This window comes from Tachypleus tridentatus, chromosome 3 (assembly GCF_004210375.1).
Source record: "Tachypleus tridentatus isolate NWPU-2018 chromosome 3, ASM421037v1, whole genome shotgun sequence".
In the NCBI taxonomy this organism is placed as follows: domain Eukaryota; kingdom Metazoa; phylum Arthropoda; class Merostomata; order Xiphosura; family Limulidae; genus Tachypleus; species Tachypleus tridentatus.
The window spans coordinates 81914149-81932665 of NC_134827.1; the positions used below are offsets into that span (position 1 = coordinate 81914149).

The window sequence follows — 18517 nt, forward strand, 5'->3', positions numbered from 1 at the left end:
AAAAGACTTACAAACATTTTATTTAGCAGTGTGAATAAAAAAAAAGTCTTCTTTTTATGAATTGCTAATTTAAGTAATGAAGAATTCCAAACTATGTTTACTGGATAAAGAAGAAACTTTGCATTTGTCTTTTTGCAGAACTGTACAGTTGTCATTTAAGAAATGTGACACAGAAAGATCTAAACTATATTTTTTTCATGCAGAATGTCTTTAATCTATTAAAAATGGGATTTCTTTTTACTGTTCAATAATTTAAATACATTGTTAGATTGTTCATTGTTGATTTAAATGCAAAACTTTCTTCATTGCATCAGGGATTAGAATGTCATACATGTTTTAAAAATATTCATTCATGCTATCAAAGCTGTAATGTGGAATAAAACGAAAATTAAGATTAGATATTCAGTCCTTTCAGGCTTGCATAAATGAGTGTATGCCATTAAAACTACAAAATGATTATTTAATCAGTTAAAAAAATAATTTGACAATATTTGTAATTTAATCTATATTTATATTAAAGTTTTCTTATCTTTTCACTTTTTGAATGAATTTCTCATACCTAGAACTTCCATGGAAGAATGTTTTTCCTCTCTATTTTAAAAGATTGTTCATTTGTAAATCCACTCACTGTTGCTCCTAAACCTGGTTATTTTAAATTATAATAAACATATTCACACATTTTGAATGATGTCTTACTCAGGTGCTTGAGGCCCACGATGATCATGTGATCACCTGCCTGCAATTTTCAGCGAACAAAATAGTCAGTGGTTCGGATGACAACACACTTAAAGTTTGGAATGCAACCACTGGAAGGGTAAGTCAAAGAATAATTCTGTTAATATATTCTCTAGAACCTGGTAGTAGTGCAGTGAACGTTTTACTGATGATAAATACTTTAGTAAGTTTTTATTGAGACCTTTAATAGAAAACAGTATAACTGCTCAATGAAGAAATAAGAGCTTCATTTTTTAGTTATTTTAAGATCTTTACTAAACCAAAAGAAAGGCATTTATATATATTATGCAAACAATTTCTCATTAAAATACTCTTAGTTTTAATTTAAAGTTTTGCTTCAAATTAAATCACAAATTATAGAAAATCATCTATATTTTAAGTCTACAACTTAAGTTATGGCATTACTGAGCTTAACTTTAATAGTTATTTGAATTTTGGGCAATAAGTGAAAATTATTTTAACATTTATTCATTTATATTTTAGTTTTGAAAATGTTCATAATCTTTCTTGATATTTACCATGTTTACTTTGATAATTTATTGCAGTTTTAACTGTCTTTTGTTTGCTGTTTGACATACTTTTGATACAAGTCACAAAGTTCTTTTAGTAAATTTTCAAACAGTGAATTGCAATAAGCAACAGAGGTATGCAAATCTGAAATACTAGTACAAATGATAATCCAACCATATTTTTATCTCTAATAAGTGAATTATTATACACTCCAACATATACATCTTTGTGCATTGTAGGGACTTTTTCCACAACATAACAAAAGTGAAATAATATGCCACAGTACATGTGTGATGCACATAAACTTTGAATAGATTTTATGTTCTACTAAAAGAAAAAGAAAAATATTGTAGGTAAAACCACCAAGAAGTCAACTACAGAGATATACTATTGTCAGTACAACATTTTTGGTTCCTGTCAGTGGACACACACAGCAGATAGTGTGGTACGAGTTTGCTATAAAAAAAACACACACACATACATTGGTCTTATCTTGATAGAAGTTTTTAATATTATTCAACTCACCACAATTATATTAAAAAAGTATATGACTGTTTGCTTTAATATAAAGCTATACAAATATAATAGGCTGTTTGCACTCTACACACCACGGTATTGAGATCCTGTTTCTAGCATTGTAATCCCACAGACTTATTGCTAATCCACTGAGCAATAGTATAAAAGTATTATCATTCAGTTCTTATTAGTGTCTGTAGAAAAATTAATGTTCCAGATTACTTTGCATACAATTTCAGCTAACAAGAAATTTCATCTGTATCATTTGGAAAGAATTTGAACAACTGAAATTAGAAAGAATGATCTTTGTAATCAGCAAGCATTCCCAGAGCTCATTGTTTCACTGTTTTTGAGTCACAAATATTGTTCTAGTGTATAATTTTATGAGACAAAAATCTAATGTATGTACATAATTGAAAACATTTAAGCAATCTATGACAACTAAAATGTTGACTCTGCATGTTTTAATGTTACAATTCGCTCCTAAATATCAAAACTTAGAGTTAACTTTTAATGGTCATAGATTGGCTTTAATTGAAATGTTTTAATATTATACCTGTTTTAAGGTTGTGTGTTATTTATCATTTTAATATTATACACAAGTGCCAAGATATAATACAAAGAAATTGGAAAAACATGCTAACATTAAATTTGCTAAAATATATTTTACCTTTACATACTCAGAAATGAATTTAAGAGTCAAATTATGAAAATTCATGAAGCTAGTGTTGGTTCTAAAATGTTAAATATGTGACTAGTGAAACATTCTACCATTCTTGACATTTTGTATCAACAGATATCAACAAATACATATCTCAGAATGGCTGGTATGGGTATTAACACTGTTTTTTGATAAGGACAGAACAACATTTTGACCTTCCTAGGTCATCTTTAGGTTAGAATATGACCTAGAAAAGTCGAAACATCAGATTAGATTAACAGTGACATTCAGGAAGTTAAAAAAAGGTAGCATTGGGGTCAAAAATAGTCAACTTAATTATAAAGATCCTGTTCTATTGAGCGACAGATTTCAGTCATTGGCTTATGTAGATGAGGAACTATTGACGGAATGGAAAATGAAAGGAAGAGAGAAGGATATAGAGTATGAACTTGTATCTATTTTAAGGTTGTGAGTTATTTATTATTTTAAGATTATACACAAGTGCCAAGATATACTTGGAAATTGGAAAACTGTGTGTTAATGAAAATCTACTAAAAGTTAAGTAATAGGTGACTTCTTGACACAACATGTGGATAGAATAGTCTATGAGGTAAATAATGAGAAAAGAATTAGATTATGCTATCCTGGGGGTTCGAGGTAGAAGCATGACTGACAGAAAAAGAAATACAGTGAAGGGAACTGACAAGGATTCAAATTTTTGTGCATTTAGGATCTAACAATATAGGCAAGAGTAAGTCAGAGGAACTAACTAGTAAGTACAAGGGATTGATAAAAGCACTTAAAGATTATAAATTAATTGTGTGAGAGATATTGCCAAAATTTAATTGTGAAGATGAAATTTTGAGTAGGTCACTAGGACTAAATGTCAGGCTGAAATTAATATGTAAGGATTAGCAGGTTATCTGGTTGGATGTATGGGATCAATTCAGTGGAAAGATTGAATTTTTTTTTGGAATGGATGGTTTGCATTTAAGTAGGAAAAGTGTGGCATGCTTGGGAGGGCTTATTAACTCAGATGTAAGGGAAGTTTTGAATTAGTACTAAATATTGGTGAGGATAAAGGTAAACTAAATGAAACAAAACTGAGATGTAGATGAAAGTTTAGCATAGGAAATTAATTTAAAATTTGTTATAAGAATAGGCGTAATTTTTACTGCTGTAAATCTAAAAGTATAGGAAACAGAATAGATGACTTTAGGGCACTGGTAGTAACAGACAATTTTGATAAAATGAGAATGACAGAAACATGGTTAAGTGCAGGTGATTTTAACAACAGAAATTTCTTTGAAATACATGGTCATAGGCTATTTAATAGAGACAGAGTAATAAACATAGAGGAGAGGGAGGGAGTGGCTCTGCATGTAAAGTGAGAGTTACATAATGTTAAAGTTAACAATATTAAGGATAATAGCAAGGAGATTGAATCCATTTGGGTTACTGTTAGTTGATATCAAGGGGAAAAACTTAGTTGGAATTTGTTGCTGCAAGTAAAAAACCAGGTTGGCTCACGAAAGGTTTGAAAGATTAAAGAAAAGCACCATAAATGTAAGATTTTTAAATTGAATGGTGTTATAACAGATCAAGAAAGTTGGTCAAATGGAAAATTGGGATATTCAAAAGAATGTGTGAAACATTTGACTGAAAAGAAAAATTGAATAAGGATTTTTTAAAGTACATTAGGAGGAAACAAAATATTTGGATAGGGATAGGATGCTTGAGGGTTGACAAATGAAGGCTCGTGAACTGATTATAAAATGGTTAGGTTATTCTACTTTTCCTTCAGATTTTACTGATTAAGACTTGAGCAGTATTCCTTATTTTGAGCAATTAATAGAGGAAAGCAAGATAACTGCACGAAGTTCTAAGCTTGTTAAAATAAAATTGGGAAGTTCATGGAATGATAAGTCTCTTGAATCAAATAATATTTCCAAAAGGATTTTAAAGAAGGTTAAGCATTGGATATGTACAATTTCTTGTACATCACTGAATAGTGGACAAGTACCAGCATACTGGAAATTAGCTACTGTCATTCCTACCTTCAAGGAATGTAATAGAATTGTCTCAGTAAATTTAGGCCTATTAGTCTTATATTAGTTGTGGGGAAAATTCTGGAAAGTCTGATAAAAAATACTTTACAAAGTCATTTAACAAAGCACAGAATATTGTCAGATAATCAACATGTTTTCAGTGAGGTGGAAAAATTTGCCCTTACAAATCTTTTTACATTCTCTTACAAGGTTAATGCTTGTAACATATATAAAATAAATTAGATTTATTTACAAAATAAATTAGAATATATAGTGAGTTGGGCAAATAACTGGCAGATGGGTTTTAATTATGATAAATGAAAGATATTGTGTGTGGGTTATCATAATTTGAATTATAATTATAATTTCTTTAGAAATAACATTAACAGTGTCATGAAAGAAAGGGATCATTGTGTAATGGTTGAACAGTCTCTTAAGCCATCTAAGCAGTGTGCTATTGCTGGTGGTAGGGCAAATAATATTTTATAGGTTGTATCTACAGAAATATTGAATACAAGTTCAAAGAGGTTATAAGTTCATTGTACAGGTTACTGGTTAAGCCACATTTGGTGTGTTGTGTTCAATCTTGAGGGTTACAAAAATGATACATGTGATGGAGGGGCTATTACGCGGAGAGATTAAGATCTTTGAAAGTTTTCCTTGAAAAAAGAAGAGTTAGAGAGGATTTGATTAAGTGTTTAAGAGTGTAAAAGGAACAGATAATTTTCAGTGAGAATTACAGAATCAGAGGACACAAATTTAGGCTAGGTAGAAGCTTCAGCTATGATTTTTTTTTTTTTTTTTCCAGATAGGTGGTTGGCCAAAGAAATAGAATGCCTTTCAGTGTTGTAAAGGGAGTATATTTGAGTGAAATTAAAATAAAGCTTAAAAGATATATGATATATGAATGATAAGTGTTGGTTTTAAATGTTTTTCTTTAATTTATTTGATGGTTTTAGTTTGGCTTAGAGAATAGGACAGCTGAGATGGACCAGTGGGTCCCTTGGTGTTCTTAAACATTATGTTAAGTCATTAGTAATGAAGATCCTAATAATTAAAACACAATTTTGACTGCTTAATATTGACTATTTTTGTTTTGAAGAAATGTTATTGATGCACTAGCCCCATCTGGTTATCTTAATCATTAACTGCCTCAAATCCTATCATTGAAAATATGAATGTGGTAAATAAAACCATTATTAATTTTTTTTCTAGATATTGAAAACTAAGTAGAGTGTAGCTAATACTTTCATTTTGTTAATTGTGTTTGTGTTGTTTTACTTTTGTATCATGAAGTAAGTATTTTACTGTTCAATACAATTGAATACAAATATATCAAATTTGTTGAAGTGTTTGGGTTAAAATGGCATGAAACATATACAGGACATGGCATATTGTTGTGTGCTAACTATATTTATAAAACTGTTTTGACTATGACTTGGTAGAATGGCTGTATGTGTATGTGTGGATAATAAGGTTTACACCAGTTGTGAAAAATGCCACAAAACAGTAAATAACATAAAAATGTTACTATGTGTTTTATAGTTTGCAAAGTAATTTTGCAATGACTAATATGGCTCATTTCTCTAAAATTTATGAATTTTGTTATTGGTAAGTTTACTTAACTGCCTGTCTGCCATCATGAAATATTTATGTTTGTGTGTCTGTCAAAATAATTTGAAACTAGATGTTTGTGTAGCTAATGTTTTTTCTGTAAAAGTATGATAGGTCTTCCTTTGGCATTATTTTAATACAGCATTGTTTCTACTTTAAACATGCACAGAACAAAATGGATCCATTGGTTGGTAAATTTTTCAATGATTAACCTGATAAATGTGTAGTTATATTTCACCAGTGAAATTTTAAGTTGTGTAATATGATTTATTTCGAACGTTCTTTATGTAAAAAAACCCAACAAGAAACAATCCACAACAACCAATTATTATTTTGTATTGAACCACCTCTCTAAAGAGGGTATTATAAACAACTGCTAAACCTGTGGTATTGCATTAATTTTTCATTTTGTTACCCATCAGTGTATGAGAACATTAATGGGGCATACTGGAGGAGTCTGGTCATCACAGATGTCAGGAAACATTATCATCAGTGGATCTACCGACGAACATTAAAGGTTTGGAATGCAGATACTGGAACCTGCACTCATACGCTGTATGGACACACGCCCACTGTGATGCATGCATCTTCATCAGAACAAGTATGTTTTAGTTTTACATAATAATTACAGGCATCAGATATGCAACATTTATCCTGTTATCTAGTTTGTGCTTCTGTTAGTAGTTGGAGGAGATGTTTACTCTAAACTTGACAACTGATAGCTTAATTTTTGCATCAAAAGATGTACATAATTATTAGAAAATGAAGTTGCATGCTAATTGGAATTATTTTGATATTGTCATACTCCCAATCAATAGAAAAAAATGCAGGTAACTCTTAAGAAACTTTATGAAATTGCAATGAAACAAATTTAGATAAAAAAAAATTAAAACGGTTGTTTTCTGTTGATGTCTTTGTTTTTGCTATCAAGTCTGAGCCAAAACCAGGACATAAAAGGGTTAAATATTCATTTTTTTACTAAGTTTGTCCAAATTGCATTCATGCCATTTGTAATAAAGCTTGTGTATGCTTAAGATAAACTTAAATGTTAATCAAAGCAGAAAAGATTTAAATGATTGTAAAATATATATAGATCATTCATCTACTCTTTTGTATGAGGGAAAAAAATGCACATAAAGTTAAAATCTAGAAAACTTGTGCAATGCTAAGTCATTTGTATTTATCCCTCCCCAGTGGAAGAGGTTCAAATGAGATAGAGCAATAAATATTTTAATATATGTAGACACTTACTTTTTAGAATAACCAGAGTTCTAATAATTAACTCTCTCAACTTTGGCTGAGTCAGTTTGACTGATTGCAAAATTTGGCTGACTTATAGTAAACATTAAAAGTATTTCATGTACAAAAACTCGTATTTTTAGTGAAGTATTTTTAGTCAACTTAAAGATATTTCCACACATACATTTGCAAAGTGATTATCATGTTAAGATTAAAAATACTTTATTTCAAAAAAACCTCAAATTTCATTTATGTAATCTCTGAAACCTCCTAAATACATATAAAATGTATGTTTTCAGTAAAACATTATTATATTTTATCTGTTATTTTCTCTACCCTAACTGTATACAACATTGGTCAATTTAATTGACTTTGTGACCACAAACAAAAATAGGAAATCTCTACAATAACTTCATTTTGTAACATGAAACAACATTCATTTATCCTAAATACCTTTACACTCTTAATAGCATACATCTATTTATACACAAGTTTTATAAGTTATAAATCACTTCGAGAATGTGGAGCTCACATTATGTTAATGAATTATTTTACCAACAAGCTGCTTGCTTGCGTGCCTCGTGAAACATTTTTATCATGTTGTTGTTATTTATTTTATTTAGTCTGAACTAAAAAATCCCCATTTTACATTTGAGTTGCTTTTATTATAATAAATATAGAAGAATAAACATGAAAAACAAGGAATAAGTACTTACCCAGGTCTTTTTTTTCCTCTTAACTGTCTATAACACTTAACCCCACATGTTTATTTAATTAAATAGTGCATCAAAGAATATAGAACAATAACATGTAAAAAAGCAGATAATTTCCTGTCATAATTTTTCTGACTTTTAACTATACAACAACAGTCATTAAAAATTCATGCAAGCAAGTTACCTTTCCCATGGCAACGGTTTATACTAACAGAAGTAGTAATAATTCTCTACTTAGAACACAATATAATATATCATTTGATAGATGAAAACCTTGGCTTTTATTAGTTATACATGATACATGAAACACAGAGAACTATTAACAAATCCTAAAAGATAGGATATGACAGGTGTAATCAAACAAAATTGAAGGCTAAAAAAATGGTTTGTCTAAGTAATGACAATTATATAGTGAGTAATTTATTGTTGAATTTTACTTGTTTGGAGGTGTGAATAAAATAGAGAAGAGAGAATGCCTAGAGAAATTGTCACATTTCCTAAACTATGGAATATTCAGTTTTTTGTTTTTTTAAATAATAACTTATAAAATAAAGAATTAAAATATGGATTATTAAGTACACATTTATGCTATACTAATTGGTATAACGTAAACAAAAATTAATTTAATAAACTTTTGAATGAAAGTCACTTAACCCTCAGTAAATAATGCCTAGTAGAGAGTGTTAATAATCAAACTTAACATATCAATTCCTGTTAACTTTGGGACAAAAAGGTCAAAAATTTTATTTATGTTAAAAAGCACAACCACAAAATCTGATGAAGTGGTACCAACTTTGAAAACAATTTGAATGGTTAATGAGGAAAATTTTATTATGTGTTTATTGTAGTAACAATTGTACAATCTTTCAACAAGGTTTAGTCTTTATCACATTCAAGTAGTTTACAAAAACACAGGAATATATACACATAAACCAACAAACAACACAACATTACACTGCAATTTATCACTAATCTCTAAAATTGTTTAAAAATAATTCACACTTGCACAAAACACGTAAGAAAATGTAAAATTCATATCATCTTTAAATTCACTCAGAAACCTGGCCCTAAAGTAGAAATGTTACTGAATAAAAATATTGTAGTCACACATTACCATCATCATTTATGAAATAATGTTTAATAACTGCCCATAATTCTACATTGGAGGAACTGGAAGAAAACAATAATAATAATAAACGTCCTTCACATGTTTAACACCATTGCAAAAAAAAAAAAAAAAAAAGACAGAGATATCTATTAAAAAACTGTAATAGTAAACAGAGCTGAATATCAATAAATGAAAAATCAAAGCAGAATCTTAATTGAACAAAACAGCTCTAACTAAATCCAGTATTATAGGAACCAAGATATGTTACTGAGCTGTCAAGAAATCTGTTTATGTTTTCTGTCTGTTCCATACTGTATATGTATTTCAGTGTGTTTCTAAACTGCTTGTACCTGATGTGACAAAACCTTGTTGAAACATTGCACAAATAATACAAGTTAACCTTCTCACTACAGCTATGTCAAAGTGCACGTGTAACAACCTATTATGTTAGTAATTAAGCTACTGTATTATCATTGTATACAAAAAAAGCATAGTTACTAAATCAAATTTTAATGTTGTACGAGTTGTATCTTCTCAGTTTTATAAAGAAGTATTCATAAAAGTCCTTAATCTCCATTAGTATGAGAATTATTGCATTTTTTCTTTAATTTATTTACAGCCCTTCTGTGAAGTACAGAATTTGACATTAATTACTCATTCTAATATAGACATTACTGAGGAAAAGCATAATTTTTATAGTTTTCAATGGTATTTGTTTACAAAGTTATAAACTAAAAAATCAGAACCATCTTTCACATCCTATCTTTCACAAGTTGCCAGTCATTCTTTGTGAATTTTCTGTTATATTATTTACAACCAATAAAAATTGTTTATTAAATGATGTTTTATATTACATTGTTTTCTGTATAGGGTATTGTCTGTTACACCTTCAGTTTGAAAATTTCTCTTACATTATTCACATTGATCAGCTTATCTAAATTTTAAAAACTGTTGTTGTTTATTTAAAAAGCCAGATAAATTACAATAGTTATAGGGCATTGTTTATTTTGTGTGTGTTTTATACTGTGTTTTTAGGTGCATTATTTAATTAAATAAAAATTATACTGTACACTACAACCTTTACAATAAAAAAAGTAACTTCAACTTTCACCAACAGTTCATAGTAAAAATAACAAGATTATGGGTATGTACCACATTTTTTTCCATATACATATATATACTTTATTTATTATTAGTATTAATGTAAAAGCAACTAAAAGATAAAAATTAGTTAAGATAATGAAAAAAATATTTCTTCACAAGTTATGAAGAATCGTCATGCATATATATAATTCAATATGGTAACTTAAACTATGCATTTATCAAGTGCTTTATAACTTGTGTGGTGGGATTATTAGTTACATATGGGTCAAAGGACAATAAAGTAATAAAATTTAAATATAAACAGATGTGTGTTGTTACAAGCTTTAAGTTTTTTAGGATGCATAATTGTAATCTCCTGTTAAAATTTAAAGTTATTTTAGATAGGTAAAAAGGGGTAATTTAGATTTATTCCTTTTGTTGTTTCATGGTTATGTAGTCAGTGAAATAGACTTCCATGTGTTATAGTTAGGGTAAAGAAAATAACAGATGAAATGCAAAATTTTACTGAAGAAAGTTTGATATTTATTTAGGAAATTTTGGAGATTGTGCAAATGAGATTTTACAATTTTCATATAAGGAAAAGCATTTTTATCCTTCACATGAAAATCACTTTGCACTTGAAGCAGTCAGGACTGATCATGCTCAAGGACAGTTTTATTGAAAATGCATAATTAAAATCTTAATTTCTGTATACAAACAATGTGTAATCTTAACTGAAAGCTTGATAATTTAGTGATGGTACACAAAACATATTGCAAGTTAATGTGGATATTGGTGGTCAATTTAGGTTTAAATGTGTGATAGTTTTTCTTCACTTCCCATTCTAACCATCTTCAGCCATTATTATAAGCACAAAATACACATTTACAAGTAAACAAACAAGAAATGGTCCAGGGATTAGACATTCTATTGATAACAGTGTTTTAATTAAGATGCACTTCAAGTTTCAAAAAGCAGTTAACCATTGAAGAAGAATCTGAATTTATCATTATTGTTTTTGAAGAAATTGTAACTTATTGATAATTAGTGGAGAACAACTAATTGATAAGTAAGATATAAATCTGGTATTTAAAACTGTAACTATAAAAAAATCTCTTCTTTGTGAATGAAGGGTTGTAAGTGGTTCACGAGATGCAACCTTGCGAGTTTGGGACATTGATTCTGGGGAATGTCTCCATGTACTAGTGGGTCATTGTGCTGCCGTCCGTTGTGTACAGTATAACGGGAAACTTGTAGTTAGTGGAGCGTATGACTATTTAGTGAAGGTGTGGAATCCTGAACGTGAAGAATGTCTCCACACACTGCAAGGACACTCAAACAGAGTTTACTCCTTACAGGTAGTATGAACTTGAAAGTTTTGGGTAGATAATACTGTATCAAGAATAATTTCAAGATGGATACTTGATCTAATAGATTTGAAAATGTTCTAAAGTTAATGTCTTTATAAGTATCTGTGAATATAAAAGTAATGTTATTCTACTGAAGTAAACATTGTGTAATTTTTTGTGAAATTTTATTTCATAATTATTTTAACCATTAATAATTACTTGTCTTTGTCAGATGTAAAAATACCATCATGAAAGTTAGTTAAATAGACTATATTATTAATACTTGTTCCTACAAGGCTTGTAATCTATTTTATTGAAATTGGAAATCATTTTAATTTCCAATAATGGCCATTTTTTTACAACTTAATTTTGTAAAATATTCTTTGACCTGTTTTTGAGTATATTCATGATACTAAAGTTTGATTAAAAATAGGCTTAATAAATAGATTGGAACCATAAAATGTAAGTTACAAATTAAAAAATCTTCATATACAGGGAACAAGTTTAAAACATTTTGAATAGTTGCCCAAAGGATAACCATTATCCAGACTTTGGTTACCCTACATAAAAAAAAAAGCTGTTCTTTCATAAGTGAAAGCTTCTTAAGCCTATTCCAAATTTCAGCAGTGTTTGCAAAGACAGTCACATAGTGACAATATCACAAGTGTTTTTTTTCATTTCAGTAAATATTGAGATGTGCTTGTTTTATGAAGTTTTCACTTTTTGCCATTATCTGGCATGATGGGTTGGTATGTTTATCCACTTGTGTATCATTAAAAAACGAGCCTACACTGGAAATACACTAAGATGTTAATTAACATGCTGCAAAATGCATTGATATGAATCTTCTATTTAGTTTTGACAATTTGAATAATTACCATAAACAAGCATCCTCTGGTAAAATGTGGGATACAGTTGCTGGACCCATCAAAATACTACATTAAAAATAACACTATCTTGCTGAATCTTTGAACAGAGTCTAAGCAGTACACTAACATAAGTACATTATGCTTGCTGTACACAGTCAACAAGGCTTTGTTTGCATGCGACATTTTCATGTATGTGGCATCCATTACCATCATAGACATTTCATAGGACAGAAATTAACTCTAGGCTTTCATTAATTGAAGAAATTTGCCACAGTAATGGTTATTTTGCACCAAAATATGCTAAACATTTTGTGCACCCAAAAAGTTCATGTATTTGCTTTATCACAATACTGGAGACATTTTTACTCAACAGAAAGACATTGATAATTTTTAACATTTCCAATGGAATTGTCATGTTCTGCTCAAGAAAACTTTCCACACATTAAGACAAGCAGTTATTAGTTGCGATTGGCTGAACTGTCACACACAGCACATTACACCTTGAATAGGAATGTTATTAATTTGGAGATTCCTTCCATGGTGTACACATGTTTGGGGATTTCTGTGAACATTACAAGTACCTTGGAAGGCATGTTGTAAATTGAGCCTTAGTACAGTGTGTGCAATGTATGCCTCAAAAGTGAAAACAACTGTTTGTGTACATTCAGAAGTAGAACTGAGCCAGCAGAGCAGTTCAGTAAAAACATAAAATAATACAGAATTTATTGATTTGTGATAATATTCTTGCACATTTTGTCTTTGATTCAATACTGAAATGCTTATTGGAAGGCAGTATGGACAACTTTAATCACTACCTTTGCATCATTGTTTTGTGTGACAGAATTTCTATCATCTTGGACAACCATTAAATTTGTTCTCTAACATATAACAAACTGATTAGAAACTGTTAATGATTATAATATGTTATTAATGTCTCACAGAGTTTAACCATCTTAGGAGGTTTAAGTTAGTTCAGAATCCATATGTAGGAAACAATGCTAAAATAGGCTTCATAAGTGTGATGATTAGTTCAAGAAATTATTATAACCAGTAATAGTTAATACTACTAAGTTTAAAAAATAAAGGTCATTATTTTCAAAACACATAAAACATGCACTGATAAAAACTATAAGAACCAGTTTACCCAGCAAATGATTTAGTGCATTTTAAAAGTTTGTTTTATGACTAGGCTTTCTGATAGTTAGACAAGTAAATAAAATTGGTTATTATTTGCTAGGTTAATTGTATGTACCTTGCTATGACCAGAAGCTATTAATAAATGTAAAATAATCAGGATAAACCTAAAAATTATTCTAAACATTGTAATCAGTTTAAAGTTAATGAAACTAGAGCAAAGAAAATCTGAGTGTGTCAGAATGCCAATTATATGCTCCTAATATCTATTCAATTGAGAAAGGATATTACCTTTTTTATTTTGATTACTAACCAAAGAAGAAATATTCTATTTATTTGACATTGTAATAAAATTTTAGAAATAATTTTGCAATTTTTGTAACTTACTTTTAATCTTTAGTCATGCCCATACATATATTCCTGTTTAGTATACAACTTTTCCACATTTTAAAGAAACATTTAGTTCTATTCTGTGTAAATATTTATTAAGTAATTGGTCACAAGTAAGTAAAACAAAATTAGTTTTAACTTTTGTCAGGCTAGTAGCTATTTATAGATTAGCATGTTTTGCCATTTGATTCTAATCATTTTACAGGATATTACTTGAACCATAAAATTAGTTATTTTTTATAACTATTAAGCCATTAACTGTGGCTTAATCTGCAAACCACAACAGAACATGGTGGTATTTTTGTTATGGTCTGTGGTACTATTTAGGCATTTGGACAGTCTCTGTTGCCTGATGTATTATAGTTATCATCCAAGGCTTTATAACTGTTCATACAGTGATTAGCTTACCAGACAGATCAGTATTTTAACACACAATGAGGATTCTGTTCATTTAGCCAAAGTTATATTATTGATTGTTTAAAACAAGTCAGACTTGCAACACAGGTACATGTAACCATCTTTTCCCCACTGACACACACAGTTTTATGTTTTCAAATTAACTTCACTTCAAAGTAGAATTTGTTTCATTAGTGACTGTTAATGTGATGCATCAACAATGATGAATGTTCAAGTCTGTTTTCTACTGTTACATTACATGGTTATTAACTGTATTTTCATAACCTCAACTTAACTTTACTGGGAAATCCTCTTGGATGAATATCAAAAAAAATACTATAGCAAGCTACTTGTTATTGGCTTAATTATGTTGTTCAAAATGTTAGTTATATAACAGTTTTAATAGTATTGACACAATTTTTTGTAACTTGTATATGAACAGCTTGAATTATAAGTTTTGGGTATATAAAAGAGTACATTTGCTGTTTATGTTGCATTTAAACATTACATTATGAATATACACCAACAGTATTTGTGTAATATTTGCAGACAGCTGAAATTACTAATAATTTGGCAATATGTACATATGTATATACTGATATAAGAAAAGATCTTGCTTTCCCATTTGTACATGAAATGATATCAGTATTACATGATACATGGCTAAAATTAAATTTCTACAACTTTGCCCCATTACAAGTGTGTGTGTGTGTATATATATATTTTTTTTTTTAGTTCGATGGCCTTCATGTTGTCAGTGGTTCCTTAGACACCCACATTGGGTGTGGGATGTAGAAACTGGTGCCTGTAAACATCTTCTCAAGGGCATCAATCACTAACATCTGGCATGGAGCTCAGAAACAACATCCTAGTCTCTGGAAATGCTGATTCCACTGTCAAAGTGTGGGACATTATTACAGGGAGATGTCTACATACATTAGCAGGTGAGCAAACGTTTGTGGTGTTGGAAGAGGATTACTGTGATAACTCATTGGTTTTCAAGTATTATATTTTTTTAGCAAAGAAAATTATTGATATGTTGAAAATGTATTGAGTGATGTATTTTAATGTATGATAAGTTAAATTTATAAAGTCTTCCTGCTATAACAGAAGCTATTAAAATGTGTTTAGCTGGTATATATTAACCATATTTCCCTTTTCTTGGTTAAAATCATTGTTTGGTACTTGCAATTTTTATGTTGATGGTTGTTAATGTTTCTTAAAGATGATAACCTTGCTTGACAATAATAAAGTAACTTTTCAATGACAACATTAACAATATTATTTCACATCCAAGTGATTTTTTGCAAATTTAAAAAATATTAGACTTTTGAAGTAGAAATATGTATACATATTTTTTTACACTGATTAAAGTAATTGTTGCTTTTACTGAAATTAGTCACACACACAAAAAAAGTACTTGTATATATCTCTACTGTTCAAGAATATTGTTATCAAAGACAGTATTTTTCTAATCTAATAAACAATTGGTGGAAACAAGCAAAAGTTTTCATTGTATTGCTGTTACCTTGGAGATGTAACTGGAATGATGCCTTGTTGTCAGGGTTCCAAACAGTGTACATCTAAGTATTAAAGTAAATAAAACTTTAAGCAAATTGAAGGTTTTACTTAAGACACAGCATAACTAATACTATTCAGTATCTGTCATTAGTGGTCTGTAGATAGGAAACCAAACTGTATTTAAGTTTGATATAAATATATACAGTATGTTTTGTAAATGTAGGTCCATCTAAAATTGCTTTATATCTATATAATTGTTCATTTTGATTATTTCAGTTGAAAAGTAATATTTTGTCTTTTCTGTCACTATGCTGATGTTCTTTTGGAAACATGCAATACCTTTTTTTCTTCTTCTTATTGACTTAACATATTTTTTTCATATCTTTATTAATCAGGTGACAATAAACACCAAAGTGCAGTAACATGTCTTCAGTTTAATAGCAAGTTTGTGATTACGTCATCTGATGATGGAACTGTAAAATTGTGGGACCTCAAGACTGGAGATTTTATTCGTAATCTTGTATCATTAGACAGTGGAGGCAGCGGAGGGGTGGTGTGGCGAATTAGGGCCTCCCCTACCAGACTAGTGTGTGCTGTAGGCAGTCGTAATGGCACTGAAGAAACAAAACTGTTAGTCTTAGACTTTGATGTGGAAGTCAAATAACCCTTACACCATATAGCTGTGCATGAACTTCATATCATATTAACTGAAAGGATAGCCATTGGTCTTTCAAATGCCTCATGTATATTCTTCTCTCTACCCACCATGATTCCAGAGGATTTTATATCATCATATCTGAATCTCTCCATTGTATTTTGACAGTGGGGAGTTAAGGAATCAAAGGTATTTCTTAAGGCAGCAGAAACAGCAAATAGAACTTATTCGAGTAGTGGAAGTGTGAGAAGCAGAATGTGTTGCTTCAGATTTTCAGAAAGACTCTAGAGAAAGGAATGCCATTGGTCTTTCAGTCACATTTATTGTGTTGTCTTTTTCCTAATGTTTTAGTATACTGATGTCTTAAAAACCCTAGAATCTCTTAAAATTAATGCTCATAACAATCAACAAACAGGCATTGAGCAAGAATGAAAATGTTCATATCCTGAATGGTGTATTTTAGGGGCCAAATTATGCCCTTGGTTTGATTGTTTTTTGTTGTTGTTTTTTTAAGATTAATTTTAAAATGTTTGTGGGGTAATTTCACGTTAGCTTTTTTTTAAAGTCAGGATATGGTCTGAAACATTGTGTAGCTGCTTCTTACAGATGATTCTGTCAGTTACATTGTGAATGACTGTTTTTGGTTTTAATGTTACGTTTTGTTAAAAGTGAGGAGTCCAACTGGTCACGTTGAAATTTCAGGATAGAATCCACAAAGCTTGTGTACAATATTTCCTTATCAGCTTTCACGTTTTGTTGTAAATAAACAGTTTTGGATTTTATTTGACTTTGAATTATTTTGTTTTTAAATTCGTACAATGAACACAACAAATGTAATGACAGAAACTTTTTATTTAGGGGCCTAAGATAAAACATAGGAAATGCTAAATTAAGCAATTATTAACATTAGGCTAAAGTATTCAGTTGAAATTTTGAAGAAATCAAAAATTGATTTGGTTGAAACTTTAACTTTTTTGTTATTAGTGTATGCATTGATTGTTGTATGTAGCCAATAAAGTCTAAAGATATGTATGTTAATCTAAATTAATAATGACATTATGAGTAATAAGTAAACATGTTTTCAAATGTTTAACAAAGCTTCTAATGCTGATGAAAATGGCCTATGTTGTAAATACACAATAAGAGGGTGTCTTTTTGTTATGAACTACAATACACAATAATTCAGAAAACAGTTAGATGGATTAAAACATCACCTTTTGATATGATTATTCAGTTTTAGTTTCTTGTCATACCAAAAACTGACCTCTTTTAGATGAAAGAGTACATCAAAATTTGGAGCAACATCATGAGATCTACTAGGCTCTCACTAGGCTGCAGTTATCATTCACACGCATTTAGGACTCTATCTGGTTTTGTTTTTTGGGTTATTTTTGTTGTTTTTTAATCATTTTATTTTAATGAGTTATTTATACATACATACTTTAGTATTTTATGAGTGACTCATGAATATTTGCATTATTTCTTACTTGAGTGCACTAACATTAGTTCTTTTACTACTCATATGATAAAGTTATGAAGGAAAACATGTCTGGGTTGCTCATAGAATGTTGATCTTTTTTCTGGATATTTTGTTGTTGTTTTTTCCAATACTTCACAAAAATTCGTGATTTTTATCATCTGTGAAGTTTTGATTTTGAAGAGCCTCTGTTTCTAGTAAGTAATTTTTCCATTACATTTTTTGGTCTTAGAACAAATTTATTTGTTAATGATATTGATATCGTGGACCTATTATCGTTAATAATGTAGTACTGTTCAAATATACTGATGTCCAACAGGTTCCAGAAATGCAGAGAATAAATTGAACACGAACCTCAGAAGACACATAAGCCTTTCATAAATGCAATACGCTGTCAGGATGTTCACAATATTCAATTACGAGTCAGAACAAAAACTTGTGTGTCAGTTGAACCTTTGGTGTGCTACAAGTTCAACTAGAATTATCTATCAGGTCATGA

At 29.6% G+C, this 18517-nt stretch overlaps 1 protein-coding gene across 1 annotated transcript in view; it reads left to right on the top strand.

Annotated features, from left to right (window-relative positions):
• Nucleotides 1-17323, top strand: part of LOC143245908 (F-box/WD repeat-containing protein 7-like) — an 18134-nt gene extending 811 nt beyond the window's left edge. The window contains 9 exon segments of the mRNA XM_076492161.1: nt 701-814; nt 6507-6588; nt 6591-6660; nt 6662-6685; nt 11360-11585; nt 15101-15143; nt 15146-15184; nt 15187-15309; nt 16282-17323. Of these exon segments, the coding sequence (XP_076348276.1) occupies nt 701-814; nt 6507-6588; nt 6591-6660; nt 6662-6685; nt 11360-11585; nt 15101-15143; nt 15146-15184; nt 15187-15309; nt 16282-16550 (990 nt within the window). The 3' untranslated portion in view covers nt 16551-17323.
• The last annotated feature ends 1194 nt before the right edge of the window (nt 17324-18517 follow it).